Below are 25,354 nucleotides of genomic sequence, written 5' to 3' on the forward strand. Positions count from 1 at the left end.
CAGTCGCAAACGTCTGGACCAATCAGATGCGCACGAACAGAACGTCAGCTTACTTTACGGGGCAACGCCAATGCGAGAAGACGTGAGTTCAATGTGGCGACGGGTATTCGCAATGCCCATAAAACGTCACGACACAAGCGGATGCCAGGAGAACCCCCACGAGTAGGGTCAGCAGACGGCAAACTACCAGCTCTCGCTGGCAGCCGTTCCCTTGTTCGTCTGTGCTAGCCCGATTGTTAGCGCGTTGGCAGGAAAGGAACACTACGACTTTGCATGTTTCCTGACCTTTTCAGTCGAAACTCACCCTGTTTTACTTGCATATAGTATTCATCAGTGTTTTTGTAGTGCATGAAGCCCATAACATTGTGCGCGGCAAGTCGTGCGGGCTCGCGATGTGCTCATCTATAACTGAGCAATCTCAAATTGGCGATACTTTAAAATAGGCTGCTTTATCCTTTGTCAGAAAAGCGCTCTTATGAATCGCGCGAGCGAAGTTTCAGTCATTCGAGAACGCGTCCGCTCTACTGCTATCATGGAGCGAACGTCCTCAACGCCGTCCTTCACTTGTGTGTTGCGTTCATAGCCAGCGCTGCGCCGCTTCGTTTTGTACGTTTGCTGATTAGTGGCAACACACTGCAAGCGATTTTCTTATTGAAAGTTTTGAGAGCAAGATGTTCTCCGAGCATTGCCAAATTGTAAACCTGGTGACGCGATGTGGTTGAAATCTTTCGGTGGGGAAAATCCTTCACATTGCTTTCAGCAGTGACGTTAAAGAAACCATCTTGACGACGAGGATTTTACACTGGACGTAGAAGGCTGTGAAAGGACCGAGTGTGACAGCGTCAATGAACGATCAGCTGATAACTGACGAGGAGCGAGTTGCACTTCACGTCAGCTCGTGCGTTAATGTTTTTTCACGCTTGTAAGTCACTTTGTATTCAAGGAATAATATCTTTGAGTGAGACCAAAATAAAAGCATAGTTTTTCTTGTGCATCGCATGTAGCGTGACGTATTGGGGATATTATAGAGAACCGATTCCCGCCAACACGCTCGAGCTCGACCAGAGGACGCGAAAGGGTTAGAGCGATGAAACGTGCAGTTACTGCCACATTCCACGCATCTCTCTTAACTTCACCTGTACCTCATCGGTACCTTGCCAACGGCATTGTTGTTCGACGAATTTTCGCAACGACGAGTTCTTCGACGCTGCGAAAAACATACATGTGGATTCTTTTCGATATTCATGTTTTAGTCATGCTGATCGCACCTACAACACCCGAGAGAAGTGAATTGCGCTCGGCTGTAGTCTGAGTATGGCTATGGCAAGCGCTATTGAATGGGATATTGAATGTTTGTGTTCCGTTGAAGAAATGACTCCCCCTTCCTTAATGCGCAGGTAGCGACAACGGCGTAATATGTTTGGAAACCATCAACATGTTCAGCATGCGGTCCCGTGCAACAGCGATACCGCTACTCGCTAGCAGCATACTACTGCTGCAAATCCGTGAGGCAGGCTCGACACGTACTACCTCGGAGTGCCGTTCAGTTCATACGTCAAGTCTAGCTCATGCAGTTTTCTGTTGCACGCACAGGATTTCGCAAAACATCGTTGATGCACGGTAACGGAGCCAAAATATGTCTTTTCACACCACGGCAAATAATTGGGTAGCGAGAATTCAGCACTTTACATCGTTTGGGAAAGTGTTTTGGTCTGACATCCATTTCAGTGCGGCTCATGACCTCATCCTGTCAAAAAGCCACAGGCCGTACGTCCGTACTTCCTATCTGTTCCTCTGCTAACAAACAAGTTGGTCCTCCTCCAGGAGCCGTCTTGAATCGCACAGCGCGGCACCGAGCTGGCATTGCGAATAGGTCGCATGCATGTGAGCATCGGTCGCCTTGAGTCGATTTTTGGCCTCCAGTCTCAAATGGTCGCGCGGCCGTTGCTATCCGCAGGTGCGAAGCCGCCTTAGCAATATACTAGTCCGTCGCTTCTGCTTTCCTCCGTAGTTTGATAAGGTTCACATAAATGAATTACCACGCAAATCCTAGGTAGACCAAGAGTGTCTAGCAGCACAACCATTGAACCGCTATCAAAATTTGTAAATCATGATTTATCTAATAGAAAGCCGACTCTTTTTCTTTTATTTTAGAAACACCTCACTTCCTTCAGATCATAGATTCAATTAACTGAACACACGCTAAGATCAAGCCATTCAAGTAACCGTAGATGTGTGCTTCTTGTGTACGAATATACCTATCACTGAAGAGGTGCTCTACGAGTAACTAAAGTTAAGCAAGCGAGCACAAATTGCTGACGTTTACTTGTCTTTGCTAAAAGTAGTCCTTACGCTTCAATATTTTGAACTTTATTGAACCTAGAAACATGTGGCGTCAGTATGATAACTCATTTTCCACCACCAAAAGCCGAACATGTTTGTCAGACAGTTCGAGTAGAAGCCTTTGAAGCATCTCCGCTAAAGCCGTGTATCAACTTCCGCTGCATAGGAGACAGGTTTATTGTATGAGAATATGTGATAAATGCACTAAAATAATTCATGTACCATTTTACGTACCCCCACCCTAGTATTAAGTACACCATGCATCATTCTTCCTCTCATACTAACTTCTTTGACACGACAGTATTCATTGAAAGATGACATGTAAAGACGATGCTCTACAGAAAGCCAGCATATAGCCAACAATACCTTGGTTAGTCTCCTCATCACCCACGACAGTATAAACCGTGGATATTTGCAGGCCCCGGAAACTAAGCGCCAGTTTCTGTTTCAAGGAACATGCCCGCTCGTAGCGGTTGCCGGGTATCCTAAGATCTGGCTCAACGAAGTGAGCTTGATGTGGATGTTTTCATTTATTGTCTTTCGCGAGTTTTTACAAGTAAAGAAATTTGACTGAACTGTGGAGAGTTCTTGTTTTGTTTATTTGCCTTTTTTATTTCCTATTTTGTGAATTTCAAATCGGGCGAAGCGTGGGAAATGCTTGACGTTTGTTCGTAGTGCTTGCCTCCGCTCACCCTTGCCACTCGCTCAGCGATATCACGAGCTGAATCGCGCTCGGTTATGTCGCTCGGTTGACGTACCAAGTATGAATACGGGAAATATGACATTCGATATGGCGTGCAGCGAACGGAAGCCGCAGGGAGGCACATCGAGGAGGGAAACCGAGAGTATTAGACGAAGACGGCTAAATCGGGGCATCATATGTCTTGCGCGGCTCTGTGGTGTGTTAACCCAGGAATTTCTAGTTCCGCGAAGGTTTTTCAGGTTTCCTAGTGACAACTGGTGAGCACAAGTGTTTGGGTCCATTAATTGAACGAGTATCCATTTTGCATGAGTACATCAGTATTTAAATCCGCTTCCCTGCAAACCTGACTGGACTGACATAAGCGCAGTGTCGTTAGACAAATTCATCATGAAGACAGCCCACCTGTTGCCGGCAAAATAAGTTTAATGAAAGGCTTGAATGCGTGTTGGTTCGGCGACACAGTTTGTTCGTCTTTTGCTTTTGTCATGTAGTTGAAATGATGTGAAGAAATTATAGGATCCTTCCTGTTCATGGAAATGCATGTAGCCAGTTTGAAGTGTTGTAGGTCTTTACTTGTAATACTGTCACTGAAATACATGTAATACACTCACTGATGCGTTGATCAATCGTTTAACAGGGTATGTCGCTGGAGCCAACGTTTCGACGAGCGGTCTTTTCTTCGTCAAGGCAATGCTGCTGCCCTGACGAAGACAAGTCAACTCGTCAAAACATTGTCTGCAGCGGCATTCCTTCTTCAGCGATTTCTCACCGCTTCAAGCCTCCATCTTACCCTGAGCTTCTGCCTTGTTTGACAATCAAGTTCTGTCAGAAAAATATGTTCGCCGTCATAACAGACGTGATTGAGTCAAGCATGACGTGGCCTGCTCGTGATTGTTAGTAATTTTTGCATTGGTTCGCATATTCTGGGTTCAATGTTAGCTCATTATGTGCATATTTCAGTTCTTAATTAAAGCTGCTTTAGCATATTGACACTCTCACACTACGTGTATGTCTCTGTTTTTTAGTACGAACGTGTGATTAAAAAAAAAAAAAAGATTTAGGTTCTACTTGTCTTGACCGCGTTTTGTCTTACTGAGAAATCGGTCAGCTTTAGTTTGTGCGCTTCACAACACACGAACAAAATTAAAAAAAAATGGTTAACTAAATTTAACGAATGGCCGCGTCGCCCGAGCGGCCAGCGGATCTGCAAGGTAGCACGAACACATTCAGCTTGCATGCGAAGTGGGAAAGGAGGGCTTCCGCGGTAACCCTCCTCCTCTCGATTTCGCGCCCTTTCCCTCTATTTGCTGACCTCACCAGTGACGTCATAAAGGAAATGTTTCGTTTGTGAATTATTTCTAGAGATACCCGGCAGCCGCCAGTGAAGGAAGCGGCGCTGCCGCAGCGTATCACCATGCGAGAGCGCGTCCCATGGGAGGTATAGGGAGTTTCTGTCCCCTGATATTTGTCGCACAGGCTAAGCGAGTTAGAAGGATCTGTAGCGAAGACGGTGAATATGTTGACCACTTGAGCAATTCAAAAGCGAAATGAAAGAAAGCACCTGCACGACGCGTTGAACAGAGCTTACAACGAAGCATGTAGATAAGATAGGAAATCAGCACTATAAACCAGCAGTTATTGTTTGTGTTAGAATATTCAAATGCGCTCCCAGACAGACAATCTGCTGCCTAAGTATTATTTAATATCATCAAACGCAAACGTCTCGCGAAGCAACCAGGTCACTTGCAGCCGTAGTAAATGCTTCAGACATGATTGTCTTTGTAAAAGTAGCGGAAGTAATTATGTCCATCATGTAATTGCTCATGGAGTAATAATGTCCATCATGCTCGAATATTTACTTTGTCACAAGCAATACATTGACGAAATAGGACAATCGATACATCTTAGAATTAACAAGTATCGTGAGGACCCAGCGACAAACTTAACGAAAGCAGTGGCATAGCACATTACTGTGGAAGGTCACATCTTTGATGAAATCAAAGTTTAAATACGTAAGTTAAGCTTTTCCTACCCAAGAGTTAGAAAATGTAGAGTTGTACCTTATTCACTATTTTAATACACTCGAACTGATATGTGCAAAAGCTTCAAAGGGTGCTCTTTAAAGTAGACGATATAGCAGCTATATTATCGACGGCAACAATTCATACCTCGGCCTTACGTATCATGCACATTGAACATGTTAACCGTTCTGCTCTTTGTACATTCCAGTTGCAGTTGCTGCTAACATGCGATGTATGCATTTGTGAAATACAACAGCGCGATTTGCTTGCCCCCCACCTACTGATATACGAGCGCAAGGCCTTCCCCTACCCCCTGTTGCTCGCGCACGCAAAGAAAATCCGTAAACATATGCAGTACATCCCTCTCAACCCTCCCCCCCCCCCCTAACGCCCCGCCCTCTTTGTTTTCTTAGAACATTCTCTACTCTTTCTTTGCACTTGCTCTCCTCTCCTTTTTCTCTTCTGTGGTTGGGAGAGAGGGCTGAAGGCGTACACATACACGGTGGTAAGGAAAGCAGTTGCTGCCTTGACAAACAGTCTTCGTCGGCTTCACACACCCAGGCATCGACTCCTCAGCTACCACGATGCAACATTGTTTTACAGAAATTCCCGCCTAACGTACCTCCACCGCATAAACCTCTTTCCGGAAGTGACCAGGTTTTGTGGCGCAGACTTCAAACGGCCACAGTCACGACTGCTTTTCATCTCTTCCTTATAATGCATATTGAAACTGCAAGTTGTGTCCTACCACCACAGCCGACTTTAATCAAGTCTTTCTGGAATGGCCTGAATAACCCCAAGCCCCCGTGGCAAGGTTCAGATAACCAAGAGGAATGGGAGGCAGCTGTGCGCAGCTCGCAAACGGAGCTACAGCTTGAAACTGTGGGCAGGACTAGAACTGTCGCCGAAGCACAGTCCGGCCGTCTATAGAGCGGTTCGAGGGCCCATCGTCATCCTGCACCCTCCCCCCTTTCTTATCCCCACCACTTCATTTTTTCGTGAATCAATAAATTTGTTGGCTTAACTACCTTCTTCGAGAATTTTTCCTCTTCAGGTTTCTACTTTGCCCTAAACATTTCCATTATTTAATCTTACATTGGGGGTCCGCATATAAATGTATTCATTACCGTTGACGCAGGTGAGTACCTCGTGATCTCGGCAGAACATTTCGCATTCATGTTCGCCAAAATAAATAAGAAATCGTGCACTGTTCTTTGTTAATGAATATGGTATTGTTTGCTTTTCGTTTCTTTTGTCGCAAAGGAAAAGAAACTGAGCAGCGTGAGTTATTTTCAAAAAAAAAAAAAAGAATAGGAAACCTACGCCCACTGGCTTATAGGCTTGAAACGGGAAGGTCATCTGCTGTTTATAAAAGCTATTCCGTAATGTGTTGTGGCAACTTTTAGACTGGAATTGCGTGCAATTCAATCACTATAAAAATCAAAAGTCTTCAAAACGGCAGGTAATAAAGTTCTCTAGTATGATATGCGAATATTTTACGCAACACAATTTGGGAACTATAGTACTAGAGCAAAAAACAATACAGTGGAGACAAAAAAAGCATGGCTAAGAGCGCTGATGATCTTGAAAGGGCTCTGCAACCAATTTTAACATGGTAAGGCAATGTTGCCGAGTGTAGTCGAGGCTCCTGCGAACATGTGAGCCAAGCAATTTGACACACCACGAGGCATGTAATTTACAATTGAATTTTAGAGACAGCTAGAAATCGCTCACTCTGCTCTCGAAAAAATGATGGCATGAGAGAAAATTACCGCGCGATAAGCACGAATATCTCGGCAACTGGCGAATTTGAGCGTCGTGGGCTGCATAGTTACCACGGCATAGTTGACACGGCGGCATGTCGCGACGTGCACGCGCTGCACTCTATAGCACTAGCATTACACACAGCATAAAATTGCTCCAGTGCGCTCGTGATTACACTGAAAGTGAGCCCCGCGTTCAGAGAAAGCAAACACAGAAAAGAAAGCACTCAATGTCATGACGTGGGCTTATGAACGGACGTAGCTTCTTGCACCCGTGTCATATGCCCAGTCGATTCATGAGGCGATTAACTTTTTCAATGAAATTATTCCATCATTACTTAGAAAAAGTTGCAGGGCCACTTTAACCTGCATAACCATTTCATGTTATGTGCTTTGTCAAACTACATGAACGAACTCAAATTTCTGGAGGGTTCGTGTTCGGGCGAGTTGGTATTCTATAACTGAAATGCGTATTAGCGAAGCGTATAGAAGAAAGGAACACGACCCACACGCCTACGCGTCTCTTGTTGTGGGTCGTGTTCGTTTCTTATATGTGTCACGCTAACAATTGGCGCAGTTATGGAACAGAAACCCACTGCAGCTTTATGTTCTGCGAAGGATTAAACGAAGACCCTTCTTGATATATTACTTCAAGCAGCGTGAATGTGTAGCATTACCAAAGGAATTGCTGGTATAACTGTTCCCTAAGCTAGCTTGGATTATATGCGAGGCATTTTTATAAATACTTTGATCAGTTTATAAGCCTACTGCGGTGGGGGCGTTAGCCCCTATAGCGTGGTCGACACACCGAAGTAGAAACCTGAAAACAACAACCCTTTATTAGATAACCCTGATGTATATACAGGTGCAGTAGGCCCCTCGTTGTGCCTTACAGCCAATGTAGGACAGAAACTAAACACATAACACCTACCATACGGAAGAATTCCTGCCGCCGGAGTTGACAAAGTTGATGCAGAAGCTACTCCACCAGGTGCCATCCCTGGTACCGTCTGCGGTACCGTATTTCCTGTACACAAGACGTCGCGAAGTTTAGGTACATGAGTAATAAATCCTCATTTATCTGAGCGAGCAGAAAAATGGAAAAGCTGCGAGTATACTAAAGCTGTTATGTAAGGGTTGACACAACAAATCTGTGACACAACAAGAGGAGAGTATAGCTAAGCAATTACATAATGGTAGAGATACTGTAGATGTTACACAGCGACAAAAGTAACGCTTGCATTTAGTGAAGCGTGATGTCTTCCTTATCTTGGAGCTCTAGCTGTCTTTACTGTAGGTAACGTGCAAGGTTTTATCATAATACAATTTGACTTATAAGAAACCTACCATATGGCGTTGTTGGCAGAAAAACTTGTGGAGTTGGGCCATAAGGGACCCCACCTGATGATGGCAGTGGTACTGTTTGGAATGCAGCATTTCCTGTAGACATGACACAACAAAATTTATATAAGAGAGTAGCACTGCCTTCTTTTGCCGAGCGAATAAGAAAGTTCACAAGTTGTAGCTATACCAGAACAACGAAAAAGTGGGTACTACGCCCGCACGTCGGTGCACCTTTAAAAAAAAATGAAACTTGTCAAAACATGTCGTGGTGCTAGTCGCTTCATATTACCAGAAATGCAGTGCCAAAGAGCAGTAGACTGAAAACAAATAGAGAAACGACCCTCAAACAGTGCGCCAAAACGAGCCAACTATCCCAAGATTGCGTTTTCACTACACCCGTTAACTCCGCATGAAGAGGGCTATTCGCCGAGAAGAAAAAAATTGTAGCTAGAGCGTTATGTAAGTGAGAGTTTACGCATATTATACACGTCAATATCAGAAAAATGGAATTCAGCGCGTCTTGAGAAGTGCCGAATGAATATAAAAAGAATTGATAATATATGTGCATTGGTTGTGATTGATGCAAACCATAGTAATAAATATCGATTTCAGCCAGTTGGATCTCCAGCTTTAACAGATGTGCTAATTGACGGTTCATTTACGAGGGCTGTCTTGAACTACTACCAATAAAAGGGGCTTCTATGTGGACCCCATCTGGCGATACATGAGCGACGCTACACAATCTCTGTTTACCTAAAGAAACATCTGGCCGTCGTCCCCGCCACTGCACTATCCGGAGTGAAATTCACCGCAAGCCACAAAATGATCCCACTTCTCCATACCGAAAGGCGGAACAGAGTCACCATCACCTACTTGAGCAAGCCGGCTGGATTTTGGATTGCTATGCCCGTGGCAAGAAGCCCTCATCATCGATGTATGAAGTCCATTTTGCAACCCCCGAGAAACACTTGCCGCTGTCCACAGAGCCAAAGGGTGCGTAAAGTTAGCGTGCTCCGATCTCCAAGGGAACACGCTCGTATGCGCTCGAGTGCGACGCCTTCGGAGCTTAGCTTAACGGCGATTTACGCCGACTGCCTTCGGGGGCACGAAAGCGTTACATGGCGAATGGTATGTTGCTTCCGCGGTAGAAACGAGTGGGGAACGAGAACGCAGTTCATCGAAGGAGAGAGTCGGAAACATGTAATTTTTCCGGACGCCGTAGCAGGCGCGAGCTCTCGCGCGCTCTCGTGCACCGTCTCAGAGTTTGAGCTCGTAGAGCACGCTCCGTAATCACGCACCGGAAGTCGCTTTTAACCGTTAAGTTTACAAGAGCGCACTCCACCGGCCAGAGAGCGCTCGAGCTCCTTAACTTTACTCGCACAATGTCAGCATCTATGAGGTAGAAGGCACCCGTCCGCCTCTGTTAACGGCCAGCACGATGATCATCACTGGCGTTCACTCCTATGATTCGAGCGATGGATCCTTCATGTGGAAGCACTGCTCGAGTACTGCTTTAAAGAAGCTTCCTGCAAGCATGTTTGAGGCTTCCGCGCCCCGAGAAGCATGGGAGTTGCACGTTGCCTCTTGCGAGGAATTCGACTGTAAGGGCGCACGCCCCACGGATGGTTTAGAACAGTGAAAAAAAAATGGAGGTGCGAGAGCTCTGCGGCCTTTGTCGAATATTAGACGATGGATAAACTCGAGCACTCTACACAACAAGATACTGCCCGTAGGGAGCGTCAGTGGGAATTAGCGGACGAACGTCAACGACGCCGTCGTTCTAATTCACAAGCCCGCGAAAGAGGAGCGGAAACCAAGCGCAAGTGGAGGGCAGAAGATACATAACTTCGAGTGAGAGAAGCTGAGACTAGACGTGAACAGCTTTCATCAGACCCTGACTTAGGGACTTTGAATTGACCGAACAGTCGGCAGTGGATTGTCATCGCGTGGAACTGATGCAGGACGACGACATTTGGCGTGACGAACGAGAGGTATTTGTGTATGGAGGGTAAAACGGGTGGGCCATTGAAGATCACGTTCGAACCATGTGCAACAAAGATCGGGAAATGTGCTGCTCTGACAAGGGAGAACGGAAGGAGGTTATGTCTGATAATAATGAAGTGGGCAAGGTCAAGCTCATGAACGAGGCTTTGATGATGTAAAACAAAGAGATTTGCAAAGTGTATAATGCTGGCTAAAGTTTGTCTTTAGCACTTGTGACACGCACACACACAAAAACATCAAATACCTAAAACATTTGAGGTGTTGTGCATACAGTATATATCACTGCTCATCTGTAGCACAAATTTCCACTTTAGCATCATTGTCGCCCATTTCTTTTGTTCGTATGATTCAGTACATGCTTTAATAATTATTGATCAAAAATTTATAGAGATAAAACGGAACCGAACAGTAACAACTATCAGAACGCAAAACAACAGTTGGTACAAAAGCTCTTTCAGCGAGTGAGGTGTGGGCTTGTCGTCAAATAACTCTAAATGTTGCATTATTCTTGAACTGAAGCATTTTTTAAGGGCAAAGCACCTTAGGGGCGAGCCTTGTACCCCACGCATCTGGCGTAGCTCTGGTTTACATGGAGTCCGCTAGGGGCACTGCGGTAGCACCGCTCGCTCCCGGCGCGTGCTCTGGTTTGCTTCTTCTTCTTCTTGGATATGCGCCGTTTTTAAAGAATAACGACGAAGAAGACACATACATATATGTGAACAACGCACGGAATAAAACAGCTGAAAGTTGCGCTTTGTCCTGTCCACCTCTCTGTCTGCTACTTCAATTTCAATTTCAATTTATTTCCCATCTTACAAATACAGATGGAGGGGTTGTAGGTAAAAGCTGCTTAAAGGCAGCTTGACGAGCCTACAAACCTAAAGTACAGCAGGGAGGCAGTTGTAGAAATTATACAATTCAAAACGTAAGGATTACATAATTATACAAGGATCACCGGATAATACGCGAATCAACACTATGTACATATAAACAAACTTAAACCGAAACTGAAACCATGTTATCTAAATACTTAGCGTGAAGTTCTTTGCTAGTACAGGTAAACAAATCGAAATCAGTAAGAGCATAACTATTCAGCAGAGACGGAAGAGTATAATGAAGGCGTTCTTTTCAAAGGTTAAGTCGAGGTGTCGGCACGAACCATTCTTCACCATGTCTTGTTAGATAGCCCACTGATTTGTTCCTTAGTTCCGCTGATTTCCCGAGGTTACTTATATTCTTTCTTATTTCCGATTTAAAGAGGACACTAAGGCGATATTTATAAAGGTTGTGTGCTTTAATATCTCCATACTGACTGAATAAAGCTGCAGTTGGACATTGGTATGGTGAGTTATACATGTGTCTGAGATATATTTTCTGGATTAAGTGAAGGCGTTCGAGGTTAGTGAACGTTGTAGTACCCCAAACTAACTGGCAATAATTTAAATGCGAGTTGAAAATTGAGTTGTATATCAGCATCTTAGTTTGTGTGGGAAGGATATACTTTAAACGTACCCTATAGCACCAGTAATTTGAGCTGTTTTGAGTGATACGTGGGCAACATGATGATCCCTTGCCATACTGGAGGAAAATATGACTCCTAGGCATTTGAACTGCTCCACTATTTCGACAGGGTGAGAATTCAGGAAAATATCTTCATGTGACGGGATCAGTTTATTTTGCGGCCTAAAAATGACAGCCTTAGTCTTACCCTCGTTGATCTTCATTAAGTTAGCTGCGGACCAAACTTCAAGAGCTTTCGTTGCGGCGTTACATTGATCAATAAGGTCATGAATGCTATTTCCGGCAAAAAATAGACTTGTATCTTCCGCATAGATGACGAACTTTGCGTTTGAGTTAATGTTTACAACAGCATTTACACAAATGTTGAAGAGTAAAGGCCCCAGTGTACTTCCTTAAGGGACACCGCATAGAGACGTTTTGCTTCATACTGTATGCCATAAATCATACTACTTGTTGCCTAAATGATAGATAGGAGTTCAGTAATGATAGCGCTTTCCCTCGGAAACCATAATAGTGCAATTTACTTAGCAAGATGTTATGGTCCACGAGGTCAAAGGCCTTCGAAAAATCCACAAATAGACCAACGACAATAAGTTTGCTTTCTAGGTCATTATTCTTTAAAAAGAGCGCATACTTATTTTCGTATGCCACGGATGCGTGCATAACTGCGGGTTATTGCGAACAGCATGCGAGGGCCCGCCATCAGCGGAAAGATGAGTGCACGGATCTATCAAACAAACAGCTCCATCTATTATAAAGCTCCCTAATTCTGCGTGCACGTGCCGTGTTCGCAGCGCACGCTGGCCAATGAAATCAGGGGAAAAATAAAAATTACACATCATCTCCCCCTACGGGCCACCATGGTGGGATGCGAAAGCATCGCGGGGGGGGGGGGGGGTGCGCATCGAGTTTCCGTTGCTCTTATGTGACTTATGAGAAGGTGGTTGTCGAGGCGTTTGAATTACCGCTTGCCGGCGCTGATGTTTACGTTCGGCTTCCCGAGCCTTCCTGTGCTCCGCGGCGGTGACGCTGCCGCTGCAACTAGCGCTGACGTTGACGTTGTTCATGGCGTTTGGCACACCGTCGCGCAGAGAGAGAATGACGGAAGCACAGCGAACGCGCGCTTTCGCAGCCTCGCAGCTTCGAGATTCGCTTGCCGGCGTTGCCGTTTACGTTCAGCTTCGCGAGCGTCCATAGCGCCTTTGCGAAGGAGAGTGCAACGGGAGCGAGCGCGCGCCGCATTATATATGAGCGCACAGCTGTGGCGGAGAGAGAGAAACGGGAGAGGAGAAACGAAGCGGAGGCAGCGCTCACGCCACGTCCTCCACCTCACCTCCTCGCTCTCACGCGAGGAGAGGGGGGAGAGTTGGCGCATGCGCAGTATAAGTGCAGACGCCGCAGAACGGACACTACCCCGATCATAGGATGTTGTCGCATCTAAAAGGAGAGGTGTATGGGGGTGTAAAGCGAAGGGCAGACACAGCAATCGGAGTATGTACTTCGGCGCACACTGCTTTACAAAGCTTGCAAAGAGATCCCTGTTGGAATCTTTTCGCCGATTGAGTCTCGTACGGCGGCAATGATTTACTGCGGACGCACGCAACAGCGTCTATGGCACTGCCTACAGACGTTTATATACGTTTATATACGTAAATCATTGTTTTCGTCCATCGTGAACATCGACAAGCTAACTTTCATCAATCATGCCCTCTCGTGCGTGTGCGACGTCGGCCGTCTATTTTAAAATGCATATATTGTAATATATTCTTCTGCTAGTGTAGCTTGTGTTGCAGGTGAGCAACTAAATTGCACAGAGAAATAAGAGCTTCTGCTCGCGCCGATCATTTCTGTACCAAAGCACAGTGGTGATTTCGTTGTCGAAAAGTGTTCGCGTCGGTAAATTCTTTTTCTTCGTTCAGGTAACTGATAAGTTGGATTAAAAACAGTGTTACCATGTTCCCGGCATTGTGGACTCCCTCGTTGCCTGAACTGCGCACGAAGAATGGGAACGTCATCGCAGAACGAAGATAGAAAAAACAGTAGCTAGCACCTGAGAGGATACGATATGCGACTGGTTTCGTTTTCGCGCCCAAAAAAAAACATGGCGAATTGAGCTTATGGGATAGTCGACAGATGGCGCTGCATATTTTGAATAGCTGTTATTCTTGCCCCAAAACAAAAATTAACAAGAAATAAGATATAGCAAACTGAAAAAATAACGAAAATAACGTAACAATCATCGTTTCGCTGCCAATAGGCCACTTTGCAATAGAACGTTCGCCTTCTCAAAACAATGAAAATTGTAGGCTCATGGACAAGGGTTGGCTGAAGCCCTCAGAAAGTACACCGACGCAGAGCGAGGAAATACACCTTTACTGGGTGGAGTCCCGGGCTCGAATGCCAGCCGCTGTTCCGCCGTGAGCGTGCGAGCGCGTGAGCCCGAGCTACGTAGCGTCTTCCTTATCCAGAGCGAAGGGCAATACCCACAAAATATATCACTATTGAATTTGAAACCTTGACCGTAGTTGCTAAAGTACGTAAGAATTAGAGCAGTGCGCAACCAAGCTTATTCATTATTTTGCTGTGTAAAACAGCAAGTGATAGACGATTTCTTTTGTAACTGCATCGTGCGCTGCGTGCTTTAAAACATGACAAATCTGCCTTAAATTTCTTTGTCGCAGGTGGCTGACATAAAAATGCATTCTTTAGACACAATGAGTTGAAGTGCCATGTCAAGGGGTCTTTATAAATATAAGCAAGTTTAACTGATACAAACTGCAGACTTCTACTAAAATCGGCAGTGCAGTGCCACTGGCTCATCACACAAATTTTAGGGCTAAGTATACAGGGTGTCCTAACTTTCGCGCATCAAGATTTAAACAGAAGGGAACGGCGTTACACGAAGCAAACCTCGTGCACATTGTGGCCAGTACACTGGTGCTGCCAATACCAACTTTTTCGTTAATGAGGTTTAATTATTTGTCAAAACTGTATTTCTAACACGACAAGTACTCATATAGGGGGCGATCGGAGATCTCTGTTCTGCGCCGTTCGTTCTGCGCCCGTTCTGGCGGCGCACGCGATTGGCCGAAGCCGAAAAAAACCACGACTCTGAGGGGCGTAGCCATTCCTTTTTTAAATGCGAAGCATTTCTTAGCGAACCTCTGGCACTTTGAGCGTTTCTATCTACGTATCTATCTATCTATCTATCTATCTATCTATCTATCTAGCCGCCTACGTCTGGGTGCTCTCATGATGGCCTCCTTAACTTGGTGTAGACCAAAATTTGCATGGGAGGGTAAGAGGATTTGACGAAGATGATTGCCGGGTCATGACATGAATAACGTTAAAATCTCGTCGCGTACGTCATCAAACCCTTTCCACTACACACGGGTGGCACATACCCGTTTACCACGGGCCGCGGTGTACGGGTATGCGCCACAGGTGATTGACAGTTTATATCTACCCAGGAACGGCGAGAACAGACATTGGTAACCTAAATGCTAGAGCGTTAAGGAAAACCAACATCGGCAGCGTTGACTCAACGAATGGAAAGAATGAAAATTAGGATCCCAGCAGGAATCGAACCCAAACATTCTGCGTGGCAATCGGGTATTCCACCACTAAGCCATGCCAGGTCTATAAACTGGTTTGGAAAAACAGCCTACGCAGGCGTAATATCGGTGCAACGTCAATTGTGGTCATGGTGCTGGCTATCTAATTTTACAAGAAAGCAATAAACACTACATGATACTCCTACGATGTGTACCCCTACGATACACGCGTCATATGACATTAACGTCTGTAGTTCCAGTGTTGGCTCCGCTTTTATAGCCGTCTAATAAACATTACGTTTGTATTCTTATGATTCAGCAAGCTGTATTGATGCACTGCTCGACCCTGGAGGAATACACTAACGAAAGTTACATATGATATCCACATCACCGCACCGTAAAGTGCACTTCGTCCACCAGAACGACGCAGTGTCCTCTTCATTTCTTACGAGGCTGGGTGATGGCCTCATGCTGACGGAGGATGATGCCAGATTGATTGACAGCCGCTTTGTTGATTAGGCTACGTAGGCCACATACGCCCAGGTAGTCTACGAATACGACAAACACCATCCACTGATGTTGGTCTACGTAGCACTATCCAGGCCTACCAGCCTCGACGGCCTATACCTCACCAACGCGAAGGGTGGCTTCAGGTTCCGACATGTTGCCGGCTCTGTCGACAGACAATTTGTCGACGAAATCGCCGAGGCATCCATGAATTCGAACAGCTCTACTATACGACATACTTCACTACACATGGACCCCTCGTCACCACGATCACGACCGGATCCTATAACAAGTCATGCCCAGCTGCTGGTGCTCACTGATCACGGTGATGATGGCCTTGTTCAAGAACTGTCAAGAACTTCTTGCACACATGCACACGTGTTCGTGAAACGTGCGTGCGTTCTCGGGACACGTATAAGCACTACATATCAGCTTACCGCTTTTGGTGTTGGTAATACCCACGTTGCCAGTCGCTCAGTAAAAAAGTTACGCCACAGTCACCTACCCGACGCATGCATCGCATAACATCGACTCCCACGGTACGTGGGATCTGCCGAATTTTTTTTTGCTTGATCTTTTAATTTTTGGTGACGTCATACCGCTTCATAACGAGTGGGGCGATCGGAGATCGCTGCTCTGCGCCGTTCGTTCTGCGCCCGTTCTGGCAGCGCACGCAATTGGCCGAAGCCGGAGAAACAACATCTCTGAGGGGCGTAGCAATTTCTGTTTTTGGTTGATCTTTAATTTTTTGGTGACGTCATACCGCGTCATGACGAGCATGTCGTCTGCTACAAAGGAACGGAGCGCGAGACCGTTCGCACGCGTTCTCTCGAGCGAACAAGCGGCTTCGCGCGGCATGATACGGCGGTTGCGGCTGCCAACAGCTGATCTCGAGAAAATGGCACTTGCGATGGGTGCTTCTCTTGCTGCGTTTCTCGAAGCAGGGCAGAGCGGTTGGAGGTGCGAGATGCGTTTGAAGACATGAGCGAGTGCGGCCTCGCTTTCGGTTCTCGAAACGAACGGTGCCAACGAAACGAACAGGCCTGCCACTGGGCTGTGGTCTTACGTGCAGGGACTTCGTCCAAAAGCGTTTCCAGCTACTGCGACATGTCGTTCTGGTTCTCACTCCTGAACGACGGCACCAGCGGGCACGACGGCGTCGCGAGCTGTGGGTGCTCTTTCAAAAAAGCCAGCGGACGCTCCCTTTGAAGATCCGACACTTAGGGGCCAAGGCGGACGTTCCAGGGGGCGACATTTTGAAAAACTGCGCCAGCCGCTACTTTTCTGGTGTTTTTTCGCGTGCGCGACACCACATAGCGACCACGTTAGAAAATCTATAGTTTTTTCTAACATTAATAAATATCAGTACTCAAGCCTATTGCTGCTTCAGAAACTGTTTGAGCTTGAGAAGAAAAAAACAATATCTTTTCGTATAACATCTCTATTTATTAAAAGGTGAGAATTACTTGGTTATGAAGTTTACGGTCCCCTTGCCGAGGACAAACGGTGCACTTCTACTTCCGGAAAGCTCGCCGCTTGACGCTTGGCTGTCCTCTTCCTCTCGGCGGGAAAGAGCTGTGGATCGTCCACTTTTGTGACGTAACACCGCCAGAAGGAACGCGGAACGAGCAGAGATCTCCGATCGCTCCCATAACTATGAAAATGTCAGTGACGCATACGTGGGCATGTTCAAATGACACCTAACAGAGCTATTTTCGACAGCGTAGTAATAACGTACTCAATCTTTCAGGCTGATAAATAAAGCCCGCGAAATGTCAAGTAAAAAAATCATGTCGTACATGACATGCATGTCACGATTTTCAGCTTACCATGTGTCAGTTATGTTCGTCATAAGGAAATGTCTCACCATACCAGTTTTGATATGTATCTATTCATTTAAAGGGCTACGAGCGACCCGAGACCATGTAATGTAAGTCATGCTGTACATGACATGCGTGTCATGATTTGCACATTAGCACTTGTCACTTGTGTTCGTCATACACTGTTATCACGCCATACCAATTTTGATATATATCATGTTAACGAAACTGTCGCAAGAACCCCAAGACAGTGACATGTAAATCATGCTGTTCATGACATGCATGTCATGATTTTCATGTTATGACCTGTCATTTATGTTCGTAATACGGTCATGTTATGTCATACCAATTTTCGTATACATCCCACTAACGAAACGGCCAGGAGAGCTCAAAGTCGTAGGCGGCTAGATAGATAGATAGATAGATAGATAGATAGATAGATAGATAGATAGATAGATAGATAGATAGATAGATAGATAGATAGATAGATAGATAGATAGATAGATAGATAGATAGATAGATAGATAGATACGCTCAAAGTCGCAGAAGTTCGCTAAGAAATGCTTCGCATTTAAAATTACACCATCTCCCGCTAAAGGGGACCATGAGGCGATGCGAAGCCGGAGCAGGAGCACTTGCAGGATTGCGCTCCGATGGCGTTCGTTAAGGATGCTATCGACCTCGGCCTCGTCGCAAAGGCACCCAGAGCGCCAGAAACGCTCTCCTCAAAACCCGCTTCTGGAGCTGGCAAACAGCAGAAACTGGGAGGAATGCTGCACACAGCAGGACAGAAATTGGCCGCGTATCTGCGTGCTTGTCGCCGAAATGTCGCCGAAAGACGATAGATTAGCGCTGCTTGAGATATGGGCGCCATCTGGAAATACGTCGGGAAACACGAGTTTGTGCACATGGCCTCCGAGATGGCGGGCGCGCGGCGGGTTTCGCGCCCGCTATCTCGGAGGCTATGTTGTGCACGAGGGCGTTAGTCTGCGTGCATGTCGCATTTTCAGCGCAGCCGCATTGTCAGCGCAGCTTAAGAAACTAGGGTCTTTGGAATTACGTAACTATGTATTTTCTATTAAAGGAACACGTCACCTAATACTTACCTAGTGATGTTGCGCCTTATATATGCGTAATGTTTGCTTTTTGATTGACAATGTACACAAGTATGAACCTAGTCAGCAGTACAAGATGGCTGGCCCTTCGGCAAGTGGTTCAACTTTGGCCGGGTGGCTGAATCGGGTGACAGACAGACAAACATAAATTTCTGCGTTTAAGTTCCCCAATTAAGACTGTCGTCATTAAAACCCGTTCGCACCTCCACAGCAGGAGAGTGAGACAAGCAGCCGCGGGTCACCGCCGCATCAGACGTAACCCCCGCCCCCCCCCCCCCCCGGAAGCACACCGCACCGCCCTCCCGCTCCCCTGCCGACTCTCCTAAGGGAAGCAGCCCAGAGGAAGCCCGCTTGGCCGGTTCGCCTCCTGCGCATGCGTAGTATGAGTGCGGACTAGCCCACTGCAGGACATACCCCCGAGCAAGAGATGCTTCACATCTAAAAATGAACATATGACTACCCTCCCATACGCAAAAAAAAAAAAATCAGCGCCCTCAAATAAGCTTACTGCGAGCAACTGTTTTGCGTGTTGTCCACTGCCAGAGACAGCTCTCCGCACTTTGGCAAAGATAACGAGGGCTAACAGCTTTCATCGATCAGCTCGATTGTACGCCACTATCATTATCCGTGCCTCACGACTGACAGTTTTCACTGATAACGCGGCCAGAGTATTCTCCTGTATATGACCGACTAAGTAAGACCAAAGCGACGCGTTTCTATGGCCAGGGAGTGGCAGAAAAAGCGATTCAGGTTTTTCCTTTCTGGATTTTTTGTATACTGGCTACCTAACTGTGAGCTTGACTGAGGACGCTACTTCCTTATATGCGCTGCACTGTATTCACGTGCAAATGTTTCAGATTTCACGTGCTTTCTTTATCAACTGGAAAACTTCAGCAAGGAATTAGTACGCCGTTCAAAATAGTGCAGTTGGATGCTATTTGAACGGGCCTACATATGCGTCATTGCCATTTTGATAATTAGATGAGTACTTGTCGAGTTAGAAGCATACTTTTGACTAAACAATTAAACCTTATTAGCAAAAAGATAGTAGTTGCTATTCCAGTGCACTGGGAACAATATGTACGAGGACTGCTTCAAATCTTGCTGCGTGATAGATGGGACCACTTGCATACAGCACTGCAAAAAGTTGCTCCAGCCGAAGCATAGATTTTTTTCACACTACCGTTATGGTTGCACATTTCTAATGCGAAGCATTTCTTAGCAAACTTCTGCGATTTTGAGCGTATCTATCTATCTATCTATCTATCTATCTATCTATCTATCTATCTATCTATCTATCTATCTATCTATCTATCTATCTATCTATCTATCTATCTATCTATCTATCTATCTATCTATCTATCTATCTATCTAGCCGCCTACGACCTTGTGGTCTCCTGGCCGTTTCGTTAATGGTATGCATACCAAAATTGGTATGACATAACATGACTGTATGACGAACCTAAATGGCTGGTCATAAAATGAAAATCCTGGCACGCATGTCATGAGTGGCATGATTTACATGCCACGGTGTTGGTGCTCTTGCAGCCGTTTCGTTAATTCGATATATACCAAAATTGGTATGACGTGACAAGATTGCATGACAAAAACATAAGTGACAGGTCCTATCATGCAAATCATGACACGCATGTCATGTACAGCGTGATTTACATGGCATGGTAACCGGGCGCTCGCGGCCGTTTAATTAGACGGCTATATACCAAAATTGATACGCCGAGACATTTCTGTACGGCGAACATAAATGACATGCGGTAACATGAAAACCATGGCGTATGTCATTGACACCATGACGTACATGCCCCGCTCATGGTGCGCTTGTGGCGGTTTCGCTATCTTGACATGTACGAAATTAGGTATTCCAGGACGTGACTGTATGAAGAACATGAAACACAGGTGGTAACATGAAAACCATGACATGCATGTCATGTATAGCATGATTTACATGCTATGCTCATGGTCCGCTTGCAGCCGTTTCGCTAGCTTGATCTACACAAAAATTGGTATTGCGTGACGTGCCTGTACGACGAACATAAATGGCAGGTGGTAAAAGGACAATCATGACATAAATGTCATGTAGAGCATGATTTACAAGCCTCGCTCATGGTGCCCTAGCGGCCGGTTCGCGAGCTTGGTATAACCTAAAATTGGTATTTCGTAACGTGACTGTATGACGAACATAAATGGCCGGTGGCAACATGACAATCATGACGTGAATGTCATGTAAAGATGATTTACATGCCATGCTCATGGTGCGCTCTGGGCTGTTTAGCTGGCTTGATATATCTCAATATTGGTATTGCATGCTGTGTCTGTACGGCGAACATAAATGACAGGTGGTAACATACAAATCATGACATGATGTCATGTAGGGCATGATTTACGTGACATGCTCATTGTGCGCTTGCGGCCGGTTCGCTAGCTTGGTATACCTCAAAACTCGTATTTCGTGACGTGACTGTAGGACGAACATAACTGACAGTTAGTAATGTGAAAATAATGGCATGCATGCCATGGAGGGCTTGATTTACATGCCAGGCTCATTGAGCGCTTGCGGCCGGTTCGCTAGCTTGGTATACCCCAAAACTGGTATTTCGTGACGTGACTGTATGACGAATAACTGACAGTCGTTAACGTGAAAATTATGACATGCATGTCGTGGAGGGCTTGATTTAGATGCCAGGCTCATGGTCTGTTCGCGGCTGCTTCGCTAGCTTAACATACACCAATATTGGTTTTGCGCGACGCGACTGTATGATGAACACTAATGGCAAGTGGTGACATGACAATCGCGACATGCACTTCACGTAGACCACGATTTACGTGCCACGCTCATGGTGCGCTTGAGGCCGTTTCCCTGGCTTCATATACACCAAAAATGGTATTGCGTGACGTAAGTGCACGACGAACATAAATGACAAGTCATGCATTGTATATACCAGATTATACGTTTCATTATATAAAAAGATTTCACATACATGCTTGCGTAACAAACATGAGATATATAGTGAACTAGATTGCATGACGTGAATGACTTCATTTTCCTCAGAGAGAACCAAGGCGATGTATGCAGCTCTCTGCTAGCTGCTTCGCATTACATCGATTCCCACGGTGCGTGGGATCTGCCGGATTTTTAAATGCGAAGCATTTCTTAGCGAACTTCTGTGACTTTGAGCGTATCTATCTATCTATCTATCTATCTATCTATCTATCTATCTATCTATCTATCTATCTATCTATCTATCTATCTATCTATCTATCTATCTATCTATCTATCTATCTATCTATCTATCTATCTAGCCGCCTACGACTTTGTGCTCTCCTGGTCGCTTGGTTCATCGAATGTGCACCAAAGTTGGTATGGCGTAACATGACTATATGACGAACATAAATCAGAAGTCATAACATGAAAATCACGACACGCATGTCTTGTACAGCATGATTTACATGCTACGCTCATGGTGCGCTGGCGGCCGTTTCGCTAGTTTGATATACACCAAAATTGGTATGAGCGACGTGACTGTGTGACGAACATAAATAACACGAGTTAACATGAAAATCATAACACGCATGTCATGCACAGCACGACTTACGTGCCACGCTCATGGTGCGCTGGCGGCTGTTTCGCCAGCTTTATATACACCAAAATTGGTATCTTGCGACGTGGCCGTGTAACGAACATAAATAACACGAGATAACATGAAAATCATGACACGCATGTCATGTACAGCATGACTTACGTGCCACGCTCATGGGTCGCTGGCGGCGGTTTCGCTAGCTTGACCTACCCCGAAATTGGTATTGCGCAACGTGACTGTGTGACGAACATAAAAACACGAGTTAACATGACAATCATGACACGCATGTCATGTACAGCATGACTTACGTGCCATGCTCATGGGGCGCTGGCGGCGGTTTCGCTAGCTTGACCTACCCCGAAATTGGTATTGCGCGACGTGACTGTGTGACGAACATAAAAACACGAGTTAACATGACAATCATGACACGCATGTCATATACAGCATGACTTACTTGCCACGCTCACGGGGTGCTGGCGGCGGTTTCGCTAGATTTATATGCACCAAAATTGGTATCTTGTGACGTGACTGTGTGACGAACATAAAAACACGGGTTAACATGACAATGATGACTCGCATGACATGCACAGCATGACTTACGTGCCACGCTCATGGGGCGCTGGCGGCGGCTTCGCTAGCTTGATCTACCCCGAAATTGGTATTGCGCGACGTGACTGTGTAACGAACATAAATAACACGAGTTAACATGAAAATTATGACATGCATGTCATGTACAGCATGACTTACGTGCCACGCTCATGGGGCGCTGGCGGCGGTTTCGCTAGATTTATATACACCAAAATTGGTATTTTGTGACGTGACTGTGTAACGAACATAAATAACACGAGTTAACATGAAAATCATGACACGCATGTCATGTACAGCATGACTTACGTGCCACGCTCGTGGAGCGCTGGCGGCCATTTCGCTAGCTTGCTCTACCCCGAAATTGGTATTGCGCGACGTGACTATGTGACGAACATAATAACACGAGTTAACATGAAAATAATGAGAAGCATGTCATGTACAGCATGACTTACTTGCCACGATCATGGCGCGCTGGCGGCCGTTTCGCTAGCTTGATCTACCCGGGAATTGGTTTTGCGTGACGTGACTGTGTGACGAACATAAAAACACGAGTTAACATGAAAATCATGACACGCATGTCTTGTACAGCATGACTTACGTGCCACGCTCATGGGGTACTGGCGGCCGTTTCGCTAGCTTGATATACACCAAAATTGGTATCTTGCGACGTGACCGTGTGAGGAACATAAATAACACGAGTTAACATGAAAGTCATTACACGTATGCCATGTACAGCATGACTTGCATGCCACGCTCAAGGGGCGCTGGCGGCCGTTTCTCTAGCTTGATCGACCCCGAAGTTGGTTTTGCGCGACGTTACTGTGTGACGAACATAAATAATAGGAGTTAACATGAAAACCATGACACGCATTTTCCTCAATGACATACAAGACGATGCATGCAGCTCTTTGCTGGCTGCTTTGCATTACATCGATTCCCACAATGCGTCGGATCTGCCGGCTATTTTTTTATGGAGTTTCTGCCTGCACTATCAATCTCCATTTAATTCGATTTCCTGATTGTATTATATATAGTACAACGCTTATACGCGAAATAAACACAAGGTCCACTTTCCCCTCGAGAATTTTCCAATTGGATTTTTGCTTTCAAAGTTCGCTTAGGCAGGTCACAAAGGTACATCTTATCCAGCTGAAGAACAGCCTTGGGACAATCGCATGCACACTTAATGCGTTGTGGTGTTCCTAAATATGATTGCAAGATTACACAGGTATGTTTATTGTATAAAAACTCAGCCTAAGCCACGTAGGGCCCTGCTTGCTTATTTATAGCTCTTAGCCTCACTGATGCAATATACAGAATAACAGCAACTTGAACTAAACAAGACCTTGTACTTACCGAACAAACTTGCCACAAGATACACTACTGATACAAGAATTAATCTCATGATAACAACGAAGTCGGGACGTCTTGTTATATATTGAACGTAGACAGAATTATGCCTGACCGGTAGCAACAATAATGTGAACTCGTTTGTTTCTCATAAATTGCAAGAGTTTGTTTTCGCATTCCCGAAATACATATATATGTGCATGGACCGCGTTTGAAACAATATAGCTGTGCATATGGAGGCTGACGCGTCAAGGCCAAGTAGACGAATTTTCAATAGAAAACTTTATTGCTGGTTCTTCGCTCCTGAAGGACGCTCAAGCATGGAACAATAACGCAATCAATCACGTTCACATGAACTTCACTGTCAGGGTTGCAAATGTCTACGAGTGTTGATGTTTCAGCGTGTCCTCTTAAAGGACACGGGCATTGTTGCAGAACGAAAGCTACAACCGTATGCCTTTGTTTCAAAACAACTGCTCTTCCGGATATAGGTTTGTTATGTGTTTTATTATATTTCGACATATGGGCGAAACGTGCATTTTGTGTTGCTTAAAGAGGTTAAAAGATTCGTGAGCTGTGGTTCTTTTAACAACGCTGCTATCTGTAACATCAGGGCTCTTTGGAACATTTTGGTCAAAGCATCGCAACAAAGCAAAATAAATTCTTTCTGTTTCTTATGGTGCTTTCAAACAAAACAGCGAAATTTCAATGCAGGTTATACTTGAAAACAAGTCTTCTATATTTTATGTTTTTATTAAGTCTTGACATAAGCGCTGACTTTGTATGTCTACTGCTTTTAGCGCCTATAAATACCGCAGAAAGATTTTCTTTAAACATAACTGTTACCTGCATCATTAGGGCGTCTTGTAGCATTTTGATGACATCCCTGATGGAATGTCTTTATTGCCATTATTTATTTCAATGTTTCTCTCTCGTTTTCTTTCTATAGCTTTCTCTCAATCTCTCAGTTAACCAGTGGTGAGTCATGGGAATTGCCGAATTTCAGTGGCATATACCCGTTGATGATGATGACAGTCTTCTGATAGGCCGCACAGATAACGGATAGCTCAAGCAGCTTCGCCGTCAAAATAAGTTATTGGCAACATGTAGAGTACTTTGAAACAA

General features: G+C 45.4%; 1 protein-coding gene across 1 annotated transcript in view; it reads right to left on the reverse strand.

Annotated features, from left to right (window-relative positions):
- LOC119383695 (uncharacterized) overlaps positions 1-24,423 on the reverse strand; it is a 66,164-nt gene extending 41,741 nt beyond the window's left edge. The window contains exons 1-3 of the mRNA XM_037651968.1: positions 24,236-24,423; positions 8,178-8,270; positions 7,762-7,857 (exon numbers count right to left, since the gene is read on the reverse strand). Of these exons, the coding sequence (XP_037507896.1) occupies positions 7,762-7,857; positions 8,178-8,270; positions 24,236-24,284 (238 nt within the window). The 5' untranslated portion in view covers positions 24,285-24,423. The remainder of the gene's footprint in view (positions 1-7,761; positions 7,858-8,177; positions 8,271-24,235) is intronic.
- Positions 24,424-25,354: the final 931 nt, after the last annotated feature.

This window comes from Rhipicephalus sanguineus, chromosome 2 (genome assembly GCF_013339695.2).
Source record: "Rhipicephalus sanguineus isolate Rsan-2018 chromosome 2, BIME_Rsan_1.4, whole genome shotgun sequence".
Classification (NCBI taxonomy): Eukaryota; Metazoa; Arthropoda; class Arachnida; order Ixodida; family Ixodidae; genus Rhipicephalus; species Rhipicephalus sanguineus.